The sequence below is a fragment of the Salmo trutta genome, chromosome 39 (assembly GCF_901001165.1).
Source record: "Salmo trutta chromosome 39, fSalTru1.1, whole genome shotgun sequence".
Classification (NCBI taxonomy): domain Eukaryota; kingdom Metazoa; phylum Chordata; class Actinopteri; order Salmoniformes; family Salmonidae; genus Salmo; species Salmo trutta.
The window spans coordinates 6,881,464-6,896,895 of record NC_042995.1 but is presented as its reverse complement, the minus strand read 5'-3'; the positions used below and the strand labels follow the sequence as shown (position 1 = coordinate 6,896,895).

The 15,432-nt window shown below is 48.3% G+C and overlaps 1 protein-coding gene across 1 annotated transcript in view; it reads right to left on the bottom strand.

Annotated features, from left to right (window-relative positions):
- Window positions 1-6,793: 6,793 nt before the first annotated feature.
- LOC115179873 (prostaglandin F2 receptor negative regulator) overlaps window positions 6,794-15,432 on the bottom strand; it is a 70,719-nt gene continuing 62,080 nt past the window's right edge. The window contains exons 10-11 of the mRNA XM_029741759.1: window positions 9,417-9,722; window positions 6,794-9,317 (exon numbers count right to left, since the gene is read on the bottom strand). Of these exons, the coding sequence (XP_029597619.1) occupies window positions 9,154-9,317; window positions 9,417-9,722 (470 nt within the window). The 3' untranslated portion in view covers window positions 6,794-9,153. The remainder of the gene's footprint in view (window positions 9,318-9,416; window positions 9,723-15,432) is intronic.

Below are 15,432 nucleotides of genomic sequence, written 5' to 3'. Positions count from 1 at the left end.
ATAATGGCGTGGACACATAACACACACGTGGACTGTCACCTATGAAACCCCCAGAAGCACTCACTCCCTGAGTGACAGGCATGTAAATATCTTATTAGGCTGCCCATTACCCTGATGTGGACCAGGGATATGGCAGTCGTTTTCTGCAAAGACACCATGAATGTGCATTTTTCATCCCTTAAATCACTGCTAGTGGTATAAAGAAGGCTACTTAATTAAAACATACTTTGAAGTATAGCATTTGCTTTCACTCAAGTTTGACAATTGACTACTTTTTCCACCACTGCACTTAAGTAGGCTACATTTATTTTACGTTATAGCAGAAGCTCTTATTCAGAGCAATTACAGTTAAGTGCCTTGCTCAAGGGCACATCAACAGATTTGTCACCTAGTCATCTCAGGGATTCGAACCAGTAACCTTTCAGTTACTGGTCCAACACTCTTAACCACTAGGCTACCCCTACCTGACAGATACTTATAACCAGATACTGGGTGACTTTCACTTGAGTCATTTTCTATTAAGGTATCTTTACTTTTACTCAAGTATGACAATTTGGTACTTTTCCTCTCTGCTATCTGGGATCCTTGAGATGCTAAACCCTAACCTTAACCCCTACCCTTACCATAACCCTTAACCATTTAAAATGTTAACTTCAATTGGGTAGGGCCGTTCCATGGATCCCGATAGCACGGACCCCATTGCTGGCTTTGACCAAGACAGCCATTTTCCCATGGAGCTGTGTGTGTGCATTGCAGAGATCCATGCAATAAACTGAATTTGATCAAACTCATTCACTCATTCACGGAATTGATGTGTGTACCTCATCAAAATAATGCACTTTTGCTTCGATATTAATAGCAGCGACAAAGTACGAGCCAATTTTGTTGTGTATCCTCTGTCAAGTGGTCTGGACCTTTATTGCACTGGAGGCAGAGTCCTGTGGGCTACCTGCAGGGTCGCTGGTTCAATCAAATCCCACTCTGGCTCTTCGCTCTCAATTGCTACAGTTGTACTGTGTAAAGACATTATAATTGCACCCAAGGGCATTATAATCTGCAAATGCATTGACAAATAAAACCCTGATGATCTCTTAGGAAATCTTCTTTCTTTGAGTTTTCTGTCCGTCAAGCATTGTATTTGCTTTATCTTACAGTTTTCTCATCAGTCTTGATGGTGATTTTTGTCAGTTGTGATCTGTCAGATGGGGATTTTGCAACATTCTATTCTAAATTGCAGATAGATTAACTCATAACCAGGGTTAGGGTTGCTATGTAATGAAGGTCTGATGTAGTGTTTAGACACTAGGTGGCAATGTTGCATTTCTAACAGTATAAAATACCGATGTCAAATCTTGAATGTCACTGTATGCATATACTGGTAAGTCACTATGAAATGAGAACACTTTGAATGGGGCAGACAGGAAGCACAAACAGGAAGATACTATTTTTAACTTAACATGGTTATTCGGTTAAGGAAGCTAAATGTCTGTAGAATCGATAGAGATCTGTCTCTAAGGTGGAGAATAGGAGCCAGGTGTTAAAGGTGCTCCAGTCCATAGAATTAGAATACTAGAATGTTAGAATACTAGAATGTATATCAACCTTCTTATGATGGTCCAAAGGTCAGCCATGTTGGTCAGGGAGTTTGTGTAAAATAATGAATTTGAATAATTTATCTGCACTGTAGGTTTATTAGCTAGCTAGCCAGCCAATTTTAGAGGAATGATTCCATAAATTCTTAAAATGAACTGCCAATATGCCAACATTCCATTCAAACAATGCAGTCAATCCACAGCCAAACGCTGTCTGAAATCATTTGATGATTGGACTTGTTAATGCAACAAGCACTGATATTGCATCATATAATAGAACTCACAGCTTTCCAAAAAAACACACCTGTTTAGAAATATTTTAGAGGCTATTTATACAGAAAATGTGTATAAAACTCCTATAAAATGTATTTCTAATTATATAACAATAATTTAGGTTGCCATTCATTCCAATTAGACTGGTTTGTTTTTCTCCCTGACCAATATGGCTGCAATTTTAACCACATTCTGAAACTTTTGTGACATAGCCCCTCTAGTAATTGAATAGGATCCCTATGCTCCAGTACCTCTCCAGCCCTAACGACTGATTCCAGATCAGAGCTGTTCATTTCAAGGCTATTGTCAAGGTAACAGGTCACGTCTCCACTGCAGACAATAGAAATAGAATACCTATGATCTTCTAGAATGGTAGACAATTATAGCTAGAATAGAATGATTCTAATTGCTACATATGTTTTCCAAACTCTGACAGGCAAAGAAAAATATCAACCAAAAGGTCACAGAGCTCTAAAGTGCCCAATTGTAACCACGGAGATAAGAATATTTACATTCTACCCCGACCTTTGCCGTCAATGACAGGAAGAGGTACGAGGAGGCCTATGGGAAAAGTGAAGGAAGAGAAGAAGGAAAGGAAGAACAGAAAGTTGATTCAACATGGGCTATATTGATTCTCAGTCTGGGAGAGTGGTGTATGAGAAAGGGATGATAGAGGAAGAGACAAAGGCTTTTGACCTGAATGAAGCCAGCCCAGAAGTAATTTCCTACACCGTTAGGAACCTTCTTTAGCCTCGTTTGTGTGACAGAATAGTTGATTCTGATAACTGATTGATTTTTAAAAGACACATAGCCTACAGCGCATACAGTACAGTACTGTATTCTTAAGGACAAAGTTCTAAAATGTACAATTAGCTGGGCATTTTAGCCATTCACTTGACTTGTGTTATCCAGAGGGACTTAACATACGTTTATTTAAATAAGGAGCCTGAAACCCCTACTCAATACTAACATCCTAAATCCCTCTTCACAATGGCAGCGCTAAGATTCTCCAGGATAAGCATTCCTAATGCATGCATGTGGTGAAACAGGAGACTGATGAGGTTGGAAAGAACTATGTCCTCCCTCATTCTGTCCCTTAAGCCAGGCAGAGAAGTTCTAAAAATGGTTGGGGGATTGAGTCAGGCAGAGTAGCTGTGTGTGTGTGTAACAGAGGCAGGACTGAGGGCGTCTTATTGTCTGGAGACATCTGATCTGTTCACTGACCTAAGGAACATAAAGCTTAGACTCAGCTGTTTCAACAGAGAGAGAGACTGCTGTAACCAGAGAGAGATCAAGGGATGGAGAGAGAGAGAGAGAAAGAGAGAGAATGGGACAAAGAGGGAGGGAGAAAGAGATTACATGAGTTATATATATATCCCGACAGAAGTTCTTTACCCTTTAAGTCAACAAACAAAAACAGCCATTAGATTGCAGCACTGAATTATTGAAAGCAAATTCCTGTTAGGCATCCATCCACCATATTGCTTTCAATCACCCTGTGTTTTCAGACCAGAACACGAAGGAGAGCAGAGGAGACGAGAGGAAGCCACTTTAGGCTATTGAGATGCAGCCTTTAGGCTCTCGTCTGTCACACCCTGTCAGATCAGTGGTTGTTGAGGAAAGGAGAAAAGCAGAGGTATCTATGACAGTGGAATGGAATTCGACCACAGAGGCCCTGCTGCGTGTGTATGGGGTTAATTCAATATTCGGCCTTTCTTCACTGAGCCATCCTGAGCATCTAGGAGATGCAACACCACAATGCCAGCAGCTGTATGGCAATGCGAGGGGACCTGACCTAAATAGCCCCATGGGGCTAGCATGCATAACAATGGACTAGATCAGGGTTACCCAAACTCGGTTCTGGGGCCCCCCCTCGGTACACGTTTAGTTTTTTGACGTAGCACTACACAGCTGATTCAAACAACCAACTCATCAAGCTGGGAGGCCCCAGGACCGAGTTTTGGAATCCCTAGATTAGATGACCGCAGGCAGGGCCTTAATTTACATTTACATTTAAGTCATTTAGCAGACGCTCTTATCCAGAGCGACTTACACATTGGTGCATTCACCTTATGATATCCAGTGGAACAACCACTTTACAATAGTGCATCTAAATCTTTTAAGGGGGGGGGCGTTAGAAGGATTACTTTATCCTATCCCAGGTATTCCTTAAAGAGGTGGGGTTTCAGGTGTCTCCGGAAGGTGGGGATTGACTCCGCTGTCCTGGCGTCGTGAGGGAGCTTGTTCCACCATTGGGGTGCCAGAGCAGCGAACAGTTTGGACTGGGCTGAGCGGGAACCGTGCTTCCTCAGAGGTAGGGGGGCCAGCAGGCCAGAGGTGGATGAACGCAGTGCCCTTGTTTGGGTGTAGGGCCTGATCAGAGCCTGAAGGTATGGAGGTGCCGTTCCCCTCACAGCTCCGTAGGCAAGCACCATGGTCTTGTAGCGGATGCGAGCTTCAACTGGAAGCCAGTGGAGAGAGCGGAGGAGCGGGGTGACGTGAGAGAACTTGGGAAGGTTGAACACCAGACGGGCTGCGGCGTTCTGGATGAGTTGTAGGGGTTTAATGGCACAGGCAGGGAGCCCAGCCAACAGCGAGTTGCAGTAATCCAGACGGGAGATGACAAGTGCCTGGATTAGGACCTGCGTCGCTTCCTGTGTGAGGCAGGGTCGTACTCTGCGAATGTTGTAGAGCATGAACCTACAGGATCGGATCACCGCCTTGATGTTAGTGGAGAACGACAGGGTGTTGTCCAGGATCACACCAAGGTTCTTAGCACTCTGGGAGGAGGACACAATGGAGTTGTCAACCGTGATGGCGAGATCACGGAACGGGCAGTCCTTCCCCGGGAGGAAGAGCAGCTCCGTCTTGCTGAGGTTCAGCTTGAGATGGTGATCCGTCATCCACACTGATATGTATCTTAATGTAGGCTGATTGAAGGCTAATAAAGCCTGCTCCGCGTTGGCAGAAGTCTCTGCGGCTCTGTCCTGTGTTTATTATAGTGTCTGTATGGCTGTGCTAAATCAACATGAGCAAAGCTAATAGGCATTACAATGTTAGTCACTCAGAAAGATGGCCGTGCCAGCATGGATGGACAAACATGGTGATGCAGTCAGAGCTGATGGGATATGTGTTTTTTATTAAAGGTCAGGGGTCAGGGCTACTTAGTGATTAGAAGCATATTGGTGGTTAGAAAGGGTCAGGTTTCAGTCCCCTCTAGAATGATACAACAGACAGAATAACTAAAGGGCTTCAATGTAGCTTCCCGCAGGCTGTGAGCATTCATAGAGCATACATAACAGGTTATGACAGCCATATGAACGGATCTATAAACAGCCTTAGAAGCACACCAGCAGCCGTGGTGGCAGAGGTTAAATAACTGCAAGATAACATTAATCAGTGAAGAAGTATATGGATTATGGGAGGGAGATATTGAACCAAATGGCTATGTGACTGAAATCCAATAAAATTTCACATCCATGGGTGGTGTTTGTTTTACTGATGTAATTTCTCTGAGCCAGGGCCTCCTGAGTGCTGTGACAGTGATGGGTGAGGACACAGAGGAAGTTGGCACAGTGGGACGGTCGCCATGGAGAACACACACAGCCTTACAAGGACAAGGCATGCTCCAACCAACTCCCAGAGTATGACAGTACTGGAGTTGTGTGTGCGCAAGTATTCTGTGTGTATAGTATTGACAGAATATATCTGTGGATAGGGGGAAACTAAACATAGATGTAGGTTACGTGTGTATGTGTGTGTGTGTGAGAAAGAGCGTTTGGAGGTGGTGGAGGCAGATATCACACCCCCAACTTGTTCTTTCATCTCTCTCCTCCATCTCCCCCCCAACCACACACCCTCCGTCTGTAGACAGTTGCCATGGCGAGGCGTTGACGAGTCATCGCCACATTCCGGGGCATGGCTCTCCCCCCCGGACACTCTCCTCCTCTCAAGTTTAACATTGACTCTATGCGGTGTACTGTTGTGTGTACTGTTGTGTGTACTGTTGTGTGTACTCATGCAGTCCCCTCCCTACAGTAACCTCCTGCTGCGGCGCTAGAACAACCAACATACCGGAATCATTAACCTGTACGTCACGGGTATCAAACTCATTCCATAGAGGGCCTAGTGTCTGCAGGTTTAATTTTGTTCCTTTTAATTAAGCCAGACAAGGTGAGGGGAGTTCCTTACTAATTAGTGACCTTATTTTCATCAATCAAGTACATGGGAGGAGCAAAAACCCGCAGACACTCAGCCCCTCATTGGAATGAGTTTGACAAGGGATGTACATGGTTTAAGAAGCAGGATTTGATTAGGCTTAAGCATATCACAAAATTGACCACATTGCTTCATTCTAGCCAATTGCATACAGACCTACAGGAGTGGTACTGAGTTAGCCGAGTGGCTAGGAGTCCATTTGGAGGACAGATGTGAAAAGGCCACCCAGGTCTAGAGTTGTTATAAACTGTTGTTCTGAGCCATCAGGCCCAACCAACAGATCCCAGAGATGATATGTCTAATACAGGAACCACCACTGAGGATCAAACAAGGCCTTAAACAATCTGTGTCCAGATGAAACACACACACTCATCACCAGAAGGGGAATGGAGGATCCAGCACCAAAATCTGGGTCAATTTTTTGAAAGCGAGAGGAAGATGGAGGGAGAGAAAGAGGGGAGAAGAGAGCAAAGGAGAGCGAGGGATTAAGAAAAACAGGTGTGAACAAGATAGAGGGGAAGAAGAGAGAGAACGTGATAGAGAAGGTGGGAAAAATAACTCACTGGAGGCTGACAGTTCTAAACAAAACACTCATCTGCATTTGTGAGAGTGAGTGAGAGTGAGAGAGAGGACACAGAAGCTATTCCCTGAAGAACGACAAGAGATGGAAGGGAGGAAGGAGGGATACAACAAACCAGCTTCAGTCTTGGTACTGTTATAAAACATTTATTCTGGCAGAATTATTTGAAGTTTTTCAGAGGCCTGGAAGCAGAGGCGAATCATAAAAAACCCTGATTGATCGTTACCCAGAGAAACATCGGCACAGAATAAGATATTCATGTCAGATAAAAATCCATATTGGGCTTTACAATCATTTACAAAAAGACTTAGGAATCTATTTCAAATTACAAAAAATAAAATGACAGTAAGGATCTTTAAAAATAACTTGCAGTGTTTTGTGTTGGCGGTTGTCCTATCCGTCTGTGGTTCTAGACTTTAGGGAGGTTCTTCGAATAGATCTCAGATCAGCTTCCCCAAGTCCAAACCTGAACTAAATAATTACGAGGTTGCACACAGAACAGACCTTGGGTCAGTGCTTGGGGACACCTTTCACCCACACAGTGGGACAGCTCGAGGCCTGATACCAATACTATAAAATGCATCTCTTTCCTTCAAGTACATGTCTGACCTCATACAGATGTATGGCAGCTGTAAACCAGAGTTCCACTACACATCTTTCACCATTCCAGTCATGTCAGATTAGGAAGGATGCAATTTCTAAGTATTTTAACAGGGCCCTGGTTTATTGATTGGCACACAGCAGCTCTTCTCCCGTCGGTGGCGCTAGTGAGTTAAACCAGGTCAGATCCCAGAGCCAAAGCCCCAGTTGGTACCTGGCCAGAACCTAGATACAGCTGGTGCCTCTCACAAGATGTGCATTCACACAGGGTTGCATTGGCAGTGTGTATACAGGACAGTGTGTGTGTACGGTTGTATGTGTGTGTGCACACGGAGTGTGATTTTATTTGTAGAAGTTGGGGTACATGGCATTGGGTAAGAGGAGTGTGTGTTTAACTGTTGTTGTGCATGCCAGTATGTTGAGTGTTGACAGCATATGGAGTGTGTGTGTGTGTGTGTGTGTGTGTGTGTATAGACAGGGTAGCATTTCAGGGGTGGTAGTTGACATCAGGTACAGGACCATTCTAAAAAGGCCTTCTGGGTCTAGGTTGGGGTAATTATAATCTTTGTCGCTGGGGAGAATACTGCTGGGCCAATCACTAACCCCAGGAACACACAACAGCCCTGAGAGCCATACATACAAACACAACACACTTCCTCTCTCTGGACACACAGCTATTGTACTGCACCAGAGACAGGGGAAGAAGACTCCCTAAGGGACTGGGCCCTACTAAACTGGGAGGTGACATGGAGGTTCCTTTCAGGAATGGGTTTGTTAACAGTTCTCTCTAATCCTTCTCCATTGCATTCCAGGGGTGTATCTCCATGCTCTGGCTTCCTCGTCCCGTCTTCTTCGCTTCATCTGCACTGATGTGAATGAAACGGGTAGGCTTCAACCATTATATTGCTTAGATCCATCCTGTGTTTATTGATCAGTGCAGATGAAGGAGAGGAGACGAGGAAGCCACTTTGGGACTCCTTCAGCTAGAGCCAGGCATTGGCTGGGATAGTGTGTGGAGGACTGCAGGTTCCAGCTGGTTCCACACATTAATCCAGTATGCTACCTATATAAACGATCTCTCCCTCTGTGTCAGTCCATATCATACCACTCCTCTCAGTCACAACCATTAGTCCATTCTCCCTTAGTGGCCACCTTGCTCTTCAACCTGCCCCATATAAACCCTAGGCCCAACATTACATCAATGTCATTCACAGTGGGGGTAGCACCAGGGTCAGTGTAGGGGGTTACAGCAGGTGAAGTCTGGGTCCATAGTGTCTTTCACTCGCTCTAGAGGAGAGCCTCTGAGGTCATCAACGTGCCCCAGGGAACCTGGCTAGTTGCTGTTGAGTCACTGAAATGACATCACACCAGGATATGACATCACACCAGGAACAGGGCAGGGCAAAACGGGCAAAGCGGCTCTCTTTCCCAGCCTCCGGTGTGGCAAACCACACAAACATAGTACACACACACACACACACACACACACACACACACACACACACACACACCTCCATTTAAAAGCAGTCTCATTTCAAAAACTAATGTTGAGGACAAACGTAGACAAAGTCCACTAAGGTAGGAATACTCCAGGGCTGTTTTGTGCAATACCTAACATCAATATGTTCACATAGGCAGACTAGATATCCTGCTCTCCTTTAGCAGTTTATTCAGTGTTTTTTCCCCCTCTACAGATCCACAGTAAATGTCCTATTGTCTCTCCTCCTCCTCTCCCATTGGTGCGCTTAAAAGCTCCACGGAGTGCACCCGAAGGGCTGTGATTGGTCAATTGTCTGCCGTTGCCATGGTAATGTGCCGGCGCGGTAACGTGCGCGTGCTCGTAGTTCATCAGCTGGAGAAGCGGTGGTCGCTCCAGCGGGCCTGTGCTAGTCAATCCATCTCCAGGTCCATGAGTTTGTTGCGTGAGCGAGGGGTGTGTGTGGTGTTGCGGCAGCAGCAGTGGGCACAGATGAAACCCAGGAGGAGAGAGAAGAGCCCCACGGACACAGAGGCTACAGAACCGTACAGCAGAGGCAGCTTCAGAGAGTCCCACACTGGAGGGAGACAGACAGACCGAGAGAGAGAGAAAGTGTTAGTTACTGTACACACACACACACACACACACACACAGTACCCCCCCCATCCTTACTCACTGGGGAATCGTACAGTGAGGAACACCTTGGTAGAGGTGAGTTCTGCCCCGTGTGTCCAGGCCCCTGTGGAGGCAGACAGGTACCAGGGCGTGGCCTGGCAGTGGTACTCCCCGCTGTCGCTGTCCTGGGTGGCGTGGATGTTCAGGGCGTAGGTGTGTGTGTCTGTGCGCTCCAGGGACACGTCACTGCTGGCGTTGCGCGCCTCCTTCTTGACCAGACCGAAGCGGTCCACGCTGGCCAGTAGGGTGCCTTTGTTCCCCCCTCTCAGCCGCGTGAGGTACCAACGCACCTCGTAGGCCAGGTCATCTGAGCAGAGAGAGGAAGAGGAGAGAATTCTATTAAAACCACTTCATTGGATTTATGTAATAGAGCTAACATTAGCAGATTGAAACTGGATGTAGGGACAGGAAGAGGGGAGACAGAGCGACAGGGAGAGACATGGAGGGGAGACTGGATAGAGCAACAGGGAGAGACATGGAGGGGAGACTGGATAGAGCGACAGGGAGAGACATGGAGGGGAGACTGGATAGAGCAACAGGAAGAGACATGGAGGGGAGACTGGCTAGAGCAACAGGGAGAGACATGGAGGGGAGACTGGATAGAGCAACAGGGAGAGACATGGAGGGGAGACTGGATAGAGAGAAGAGACATGGAGGGGAGACTGGATAGAGCAACAGGGAGAGACATGGAGGGGAGACTGGATAGAGCGACAGGAAGAGACATGGAGGGGAGACTGACTAGAGCAACAGGGAGAGACATGGAGGGGAGACTGGCTAGAGCGACATGGAGGGGAGACTGGCTAGAGCAACAGGAAGAGACATGGAGGGGAGACTGGATAGAGCGACAGGGAGAGACATGGAGGGGAGACTGGATAGAGCGACAGGAAGAGACATGGAGGGGAGACTGGATAGAGCGACAGGGAGAGACATGGAGGGGAGACTGGATAGTGCGACAGGGAGAGACATGGAGGGGAGACTGGATAGAGAGAGAAGAGACATGGAGGGGAGACTGGATAGAGCGACAGGGAGAGACATGGAGGGGAGACTGGATAGAGCGACAGGGAGAGACATGGAGGGGAGACTGGATAGAGCGACAGGGAGAGACATGGAGGGGAGACTGGATAGAGCGACAGGGAGAGACATGGAGGGGAGACTGGATAGAGCAACAGGAAGAGACATGGAGGGGAGACTGGATAGAGCGACAGGAAGAGACATGGAGGGGAGACTGGATAGAGCAACAGGAAGAGACATGGAGGGGAGACTGGATAGAGCAACAGGGAGAGACATGGAGGGGAGCAACAGGAAGAGACATGGAGGGGAGACTGGATAGAGCGACAGGGAGAGACATGGAGGGGAGACTGGCTAGAGCGACATGGAGGGGAGACTGGCTAGAGCAACAGGAAGAGACATGGAGGGGAGACTGGATAGAGCGACATGGAGAGACATGGAGGGGAGACTGGATAGAGCGACAGGGAGAGACATGGAGGGGAGACTGGATAGAGCAACAGGGAGAGACATGGAGGGGAGACTGGATAGAGCAACAGGGAGAGACATGGAGGGGAGACTGGATAGAGCGACAGGAAGAGACATGGAGGGGAGACTGGATAGAGCAACAGGGAGAGACATGGAGGGGAGACTGGATAGAGCAACAGGGAGAGACATGGAGGGGAGACTGGATAGAGCAACAGGGAGAGACATGGAGGGGAGACTGGATAGAGCAACAGGGAGAGACATGGAGGGGAGACTGGATAGAGCAACAGGGAGAGACATGGAGGGGAGACTGGATAGAGCGACAGGGAGAGACATGGAGGGGAGCAACAGGAAGAGACATGGAGGGGAGACTGGATAGAGCGACAGGGAGAGACATGGAGGGGAGACTGGATAGAGCAACAGGAAGAGACATGGAGGGGAGACTGGATAGAGCAACAGGAAGAGACATGGAGGGGAGACTGGATAGAGCAACAGGAAGAGACATGGAGGGGAGACTGGATAGAGCAACAGGAAGAGACATGGAGGGGAGACTGGATAGAGAGAAGAGGGGGAAGGGAATGGGACGGAGAGACAGAAGAGAGGGGGAGGGGACTGGATAGAAACACAGAAGTGGAAGGGGGTGGAGAAAATGTAAAGTATTTTATAGAAATCCTTTCCATGTGGTTGAGGCCAAAGGTTTTATCAGTCTATCACTGAACCTACAGTTAGTGTCTGGTGTTGCCACCGTCTCAATGTTGATCTGTGATGGGAATTCATGGATCTGAAGAAAACTCTTCATATGAATAGACATGCTATCACTGAGAGAACATAAAACACAGTATACATCTTCCATATGGATACATCTATTTCTCTATCCATGTATTCATATATCGGTGTTTGTGTGCTAGGGGCTCTTAGCAGAGAGAGGAGCAGCTTTAACTGGTCATTAATGTGTCTAAACGGGACTATCATTACTGTCCCACCCACACACAGATTACACTTCAATACTATGTGTGTGTCTACAGCCACCCTTAGATAACATCTCACAGAAAGAGACAGAGGGAAGGAATAAGATGTTCTAGAGAAGATGAAGAAAAAAAGAGAGGGAGCAACGAGAGAGAGAGAGAGAGGGAGCAGATTTGGCAATATGTACATTGTTACGTCATGCCAATAAAGCGAATTGAATTGAGAGAGAGGGAGCAGCGAGAGAGAGAGAGAGGGAGCAGCGAGAGAGAGAGAGAGAGAGCAGCGAGCGAGAGAGAGCAGCGAGAGAGAGAGAGAGAGAGGGAGCAGAGAGAGAGAGAGAGGGGGAGCAGCGAGCGAGAGAGAGAGGGAGCAGCGAGCGAGAGAGAGAGGGAGCAGCGAGCGAGAGAGAGAGAAGCGAGCAGCGAGCGAGAGAGAGAGAAGCGAGCAGCGAGCGAGAGAGGGAGCAGCGAGCGAGAGAGAGAGAGGGAGCAGCGAGCGAGAGAGAGAGAGGGAGCAGCGAGCGAGAGAGAGAGAGGGAGCAGCGAGCGAGAGAGAGAGAGGGAGCGAGCGAGAGAGAGAGAGGGAGCAGCGAGCGAGAGAGAGAGAGGGAGCAGCGAGCGAGAGAGAGAGAGGGAGCAGCGAGCGAGAGAGAGAGAGGGAGCAGCGAGCGAGAGAGAGAGAGGGAGCAGCGAGCGAGAGAGAGAGAGGGAGCAGCGAGCGAGAGAGAGAGAGAGAGCAGCGAGCGAGAGAGAGAGAGGGAGCAGCGAGCGAGAGAGAGAGAGGGAGCAGCGAGCGAGAGAGAGAGAGGGAGCAGCGAGCGAGAGAGAGAGAGGGAGCAGCGAGCGAGAGAGAGAGAGGGAGCAGCGAGCGAGAGAGAGAGAGGGAGCAGCGAGAGAGAGAGAGGGAGGAGCGAGAGAGAGAGAGGGAGGAGCGAGCGAGAGAGAGAGAGGGAGCAGCGAGCGAGAGAGAGAGAGGGAGCAGCGAGCGAGAGAGAGAGAGGGAGCAGCGAGCGAGAGAGAGAGAGGGAGCAGCGAGCGAGAGAGAGAGAGGGAGCAGCGAGCGAGCAACGGCAGCGAGGGAGCGAGAGAGAGAGCGAGAGACGGCAGCGAGGGAGCGAGAGACGGCAGCGAGGGAGCGAGAGACGGCAGCGAGGGAGCGAGAGAGGGCAGCGAGAGACGGCAGCGAGGGAGCGAGAGAGGGCAGCGAGGGAGCGAGAGAGGGCAGCGAGGGAGCGAGAGAGGGCAGCGAGGGAGCGAGAGAGGGCAGCGAGGGAGCGAGAGAGGGCAGCGAGGGAGCGAGAGAGGGCAGCGAGGGAGCGAGAGACGGCAGCGAGGGAGCGAGAGACGGCAGCGAGGGAGCGAGAGACGGCAGCGAGGGAGCGAGAGACGGCAGCGAGGGAGCGAGAGACGGCAGCGAGGGAGCGAGAGACGGCAGCGAGGGAGCGAGAGACGGCAGCGAGGGAGCGAGAGACGGCAGCGAGGGAGCGAGAGACGGCAGCGAGGGAGCGAGAGACGGCAGCGAGGGAGCGAGAGACGGCAGCGAGGGAGCGAGAGACGGCAGCGAGGGAGAGAGGGCAACAAGCGCAACGAGAGCGTGAGAGCAACGAGAGAGCAAGAAATGAGAGCGAGGGCAGTGCCAGTGACCCAGAATGTGGTATGACTACTTCAGTCAGATTTGATATCCTGTCCAGCAGCCTCTAATTACTGGACATCTTAACCACCAATACAGAGTTCTCTCCACTGGAGAGATGGAAGTAAAAATAAATAAATAAATAAATAAATAAATAAATAAATAGGTACTATGGGGTGAATCCTAACTTTAAGTAACATTTTCACTTCGTATCCCATTGACATCAATGTGTGACTAACTGAAGATGTGTCCATTAAGAACGCTAATACAAGGCCTACTTAGTGAAGAATATGAAGATGCTGATGGTAATGATGATGAATAAGATGGGGAAAGGCAGGAAGGGACACATCTATATTTATAGAGATGGAACGGAGGGCACAGCGACCACTCATTTCCACAACCTCGGTGTCCGGATTCAAGAGGTGACTGGATGTGACACGAGACTAAACGTAGTGGACCGCTGGACTAACGGACCAATCAGGCCGATTCCTCCAGACCTTATTGAGGACTGGTCAGTGGACGTTAGTCTTACAGGGATCGTTTGGTAGCTGGGCTGTTGTCAGTCTTAACCCGTTTCACTCCTAGAATTTGGACTGTATGGATAGGGCCAAATTGAAATGTTTTTAACAGAAGAAATATGAAAAATAATATGCATAACCAATGATAAGGGAACAGTTTGGAGATTAAGGGGAAATTATCTGACCAAAGGTTAGAACACAACAGTTCACCTGACAAGACTGAATCCAAACATTATACAGTCGTGGCCAAAAGTTTTGAGAATGACAAATATTAATTTCCACAAAGTTTGCTGCTTCAGTGTAGTGTCTTTAGATATTTTTATCAGATGTTACTATGGAATACTGAAGTATAATTACAAGCATTTCATAAGCGTCAAAGGCTTTTATTGACAATTACATGAAGTTGATGCAAAGAGTCAATATCTGCAGTGTTGACCCTTCTTTTTCAAGAGCTCTGTAATCCTCCCTGGCATGCTGTCAATTAACTTCTGGGCCACATCCTGACTGATGGCAGCCCATTCTTGCATAATCAATGCTTGGAGTTTGTCAGAATTTGTGGGTTTTTGTTTGTCCACCCGCTTCTTGAGGATTGACCACAAGTTCTCAATGGGATTAAGGTCTGCGGAGTTTCCTGGCCATGGACCCAAAATATCAATGTTTTGTTCCCCGAGCCACTTAGTTATCACTTTTGCCTTATGGCAAGGTGCTCCATCATGCTGGAAAAGGCATTGTTCATCACCAAACTGTTCCTGGGTGGTTGGGAGAAGTTGCTCTCGGAGGATGTGTTGGTACCATTCTTTATTCATGGCTGTGTTCTTAGGCAAAATTGTGAGTGAGCCCACTCCCTTGGCTGAGAAGCAACCCCACACATGAATGGTCTCAGGATGCTTTACTGTTGGCATGACACAGGACTGATGGTAGCGCTCACCTTGTCTTCTCCGGACAAGCTTTTTCCCCAGATGCCCCAAACAATCGGAAAGGGGATTCATCAGAGAAAATGACTTTACCCCAGTCCTCAGCAGTCCAATCCCTGTACCTTTTGCAGAATATCAGTCTGTCCCTGATGTTTTTCCTGGAGAGAAGTGGCTTCTTTGCTGCCCTTCTTGACACCAGGCCATCCTCCAAACGTCTTTGCCTCACTGTGCGTGCAGATGCACTCACTCACACCTGCCTGCTGCCATTCCTGAGCAAGCTCTCTACTGGTGGTGCCCCGATCCCGCAGCTGAATACTTTAGGAGACGGTCCTGGCGCTTGCTGGACTTTGTGCACCCTGAAGCCTTCTTCACAACAATTGAACCGCTCTCCTTGAAGTTCTTGATGATCCGATAAATGGTTGATTTAGGTGCAATCTTACTGGCAGCAATATCCTTGCCTGTGAAGCCCTTTTTGTGCAAAGCAATGATGACGGCACGTGTTTGACAGAGGAAGAACAAT